The 987-nt window shown below is 49.1% G+C and overlaps 1 protein-coding gene across 1 annotated transcript; it reads right to left on the bottom strand.

The window, feature by feature from the left end:
- Positions 1-87: 87 nt before the first annotated feature.
- On the bottom strand, positions 88-980 carry LOC123179061 (protein CYTOKININ-RESPONSIVE GATA TRANSCRIPTION FACTOR 1; the record flags this gene model as incomplete). Its single annotated transcript, XM_044591528.1, has 2 exons — positions 88-647; positions 810-980. Coding segments are annotated over 2 exons (624 nt in total), but the record flags the coding sequence as incomplete, so codon positions are not given.
- Between the last annotated feature and the right edge of the window lie 7 nt (positions 981-987).

Here is a 987-nt window from a genome sequence, read left to right as displayed (position 1 = left end):
TATATATATATATATATATATATATATATATATATATATATATATATATATATATATATATCCGTACGCCCCGATCGACCGAACTCCTCAACACAAAACAACAAGATCGCAAGATACAGAAAATATAACAAGACTAATAACTCATGATATGCAAATCAAGTTGCATTCATCAGTGTCTAGTGTCTACTAGCTAGCTAGCTAGCTAGTACTAGCTGCGAAAGACCGCACGATAGGGTCATGAGCAGCATGGCGGCATCGGTGATCTCGTCGCGCATGAAGGCGTGAGTGAATGCTGCTGGCGGATCGGCTTTGCTCAGTCTCTCCACCATGGCGCCGTCCTCGGCGACAACGTGATCTTGATCCTTCAGAGTGGCATCGACAGCCACGGCCTTGGTGGTGGTAACGGTAGGATGATCAACCATCTTGCACCTCTTCTTGAACGGCAGCGACCGGTCAAGATCCGCAGCCCTCTTCTCCTTCTTTGTTGCCTTCACCGCTTGTGATGCGTCGCTTGCCTGCACGGCCCCCACCGCCACACCGCCACTGGAAGCAGACGCCACCCCATCGTTGGTGGCGGCAGTGGCCGCCGCTGCAGCCATGGCGCGGCGAGCCTTCCTTTGGCGTATGCCGCATGCGTTGCAAAGAGACTGCATGAACCATAGACGCATGAAAAGTTACAGTTAAATAAATAAGTGTGTAGCAATCTGTACTACTGTGTGTTATATGTACATGTTGATATGAAGCAAGTACATAGATTGTGCAGTGCAGGTATAGATCATGAAGTTTGCCTAGTTAGCAATATATTTCACCTTGGGGCCACAAGGACCACTCCTCCACAAGGGGGTATTGGAGGTGTTGCAGTCTGAGCACACTCTGATAACACCCATGGGATGCTGCAGCTGCTGGCTCTCATCACCTTGGTGTGCTTGTGCCCTTCTCCTTGGCTTTCTCGCTGTCCCTCCTTGGTGATCATTCGTTGGCGCCTTT

The sequence above is a fragment of the Triticum aestivum genome, unplaced genomic scaffold (assembly GCF_018294505.1).
Source record: "Triticum aestivum cultivar Chinese Spring unplaced genomic scaffold, IWGSC CS RefSeq v2.1 scaffold46466, whole genome shotgun sequence".
Taxonomy (NCBI): Eukaryota; Viridiplantae; Streptophyta; class Magnoliopsida; order Poales; family Poaceae; genus Triticum; species Triticum aestivum.
The sequence above is the reverse complement of the archived record's forward strand: the minus strand, read 5'-3'. Positions and strand labels throughout refer to the sequence as shown.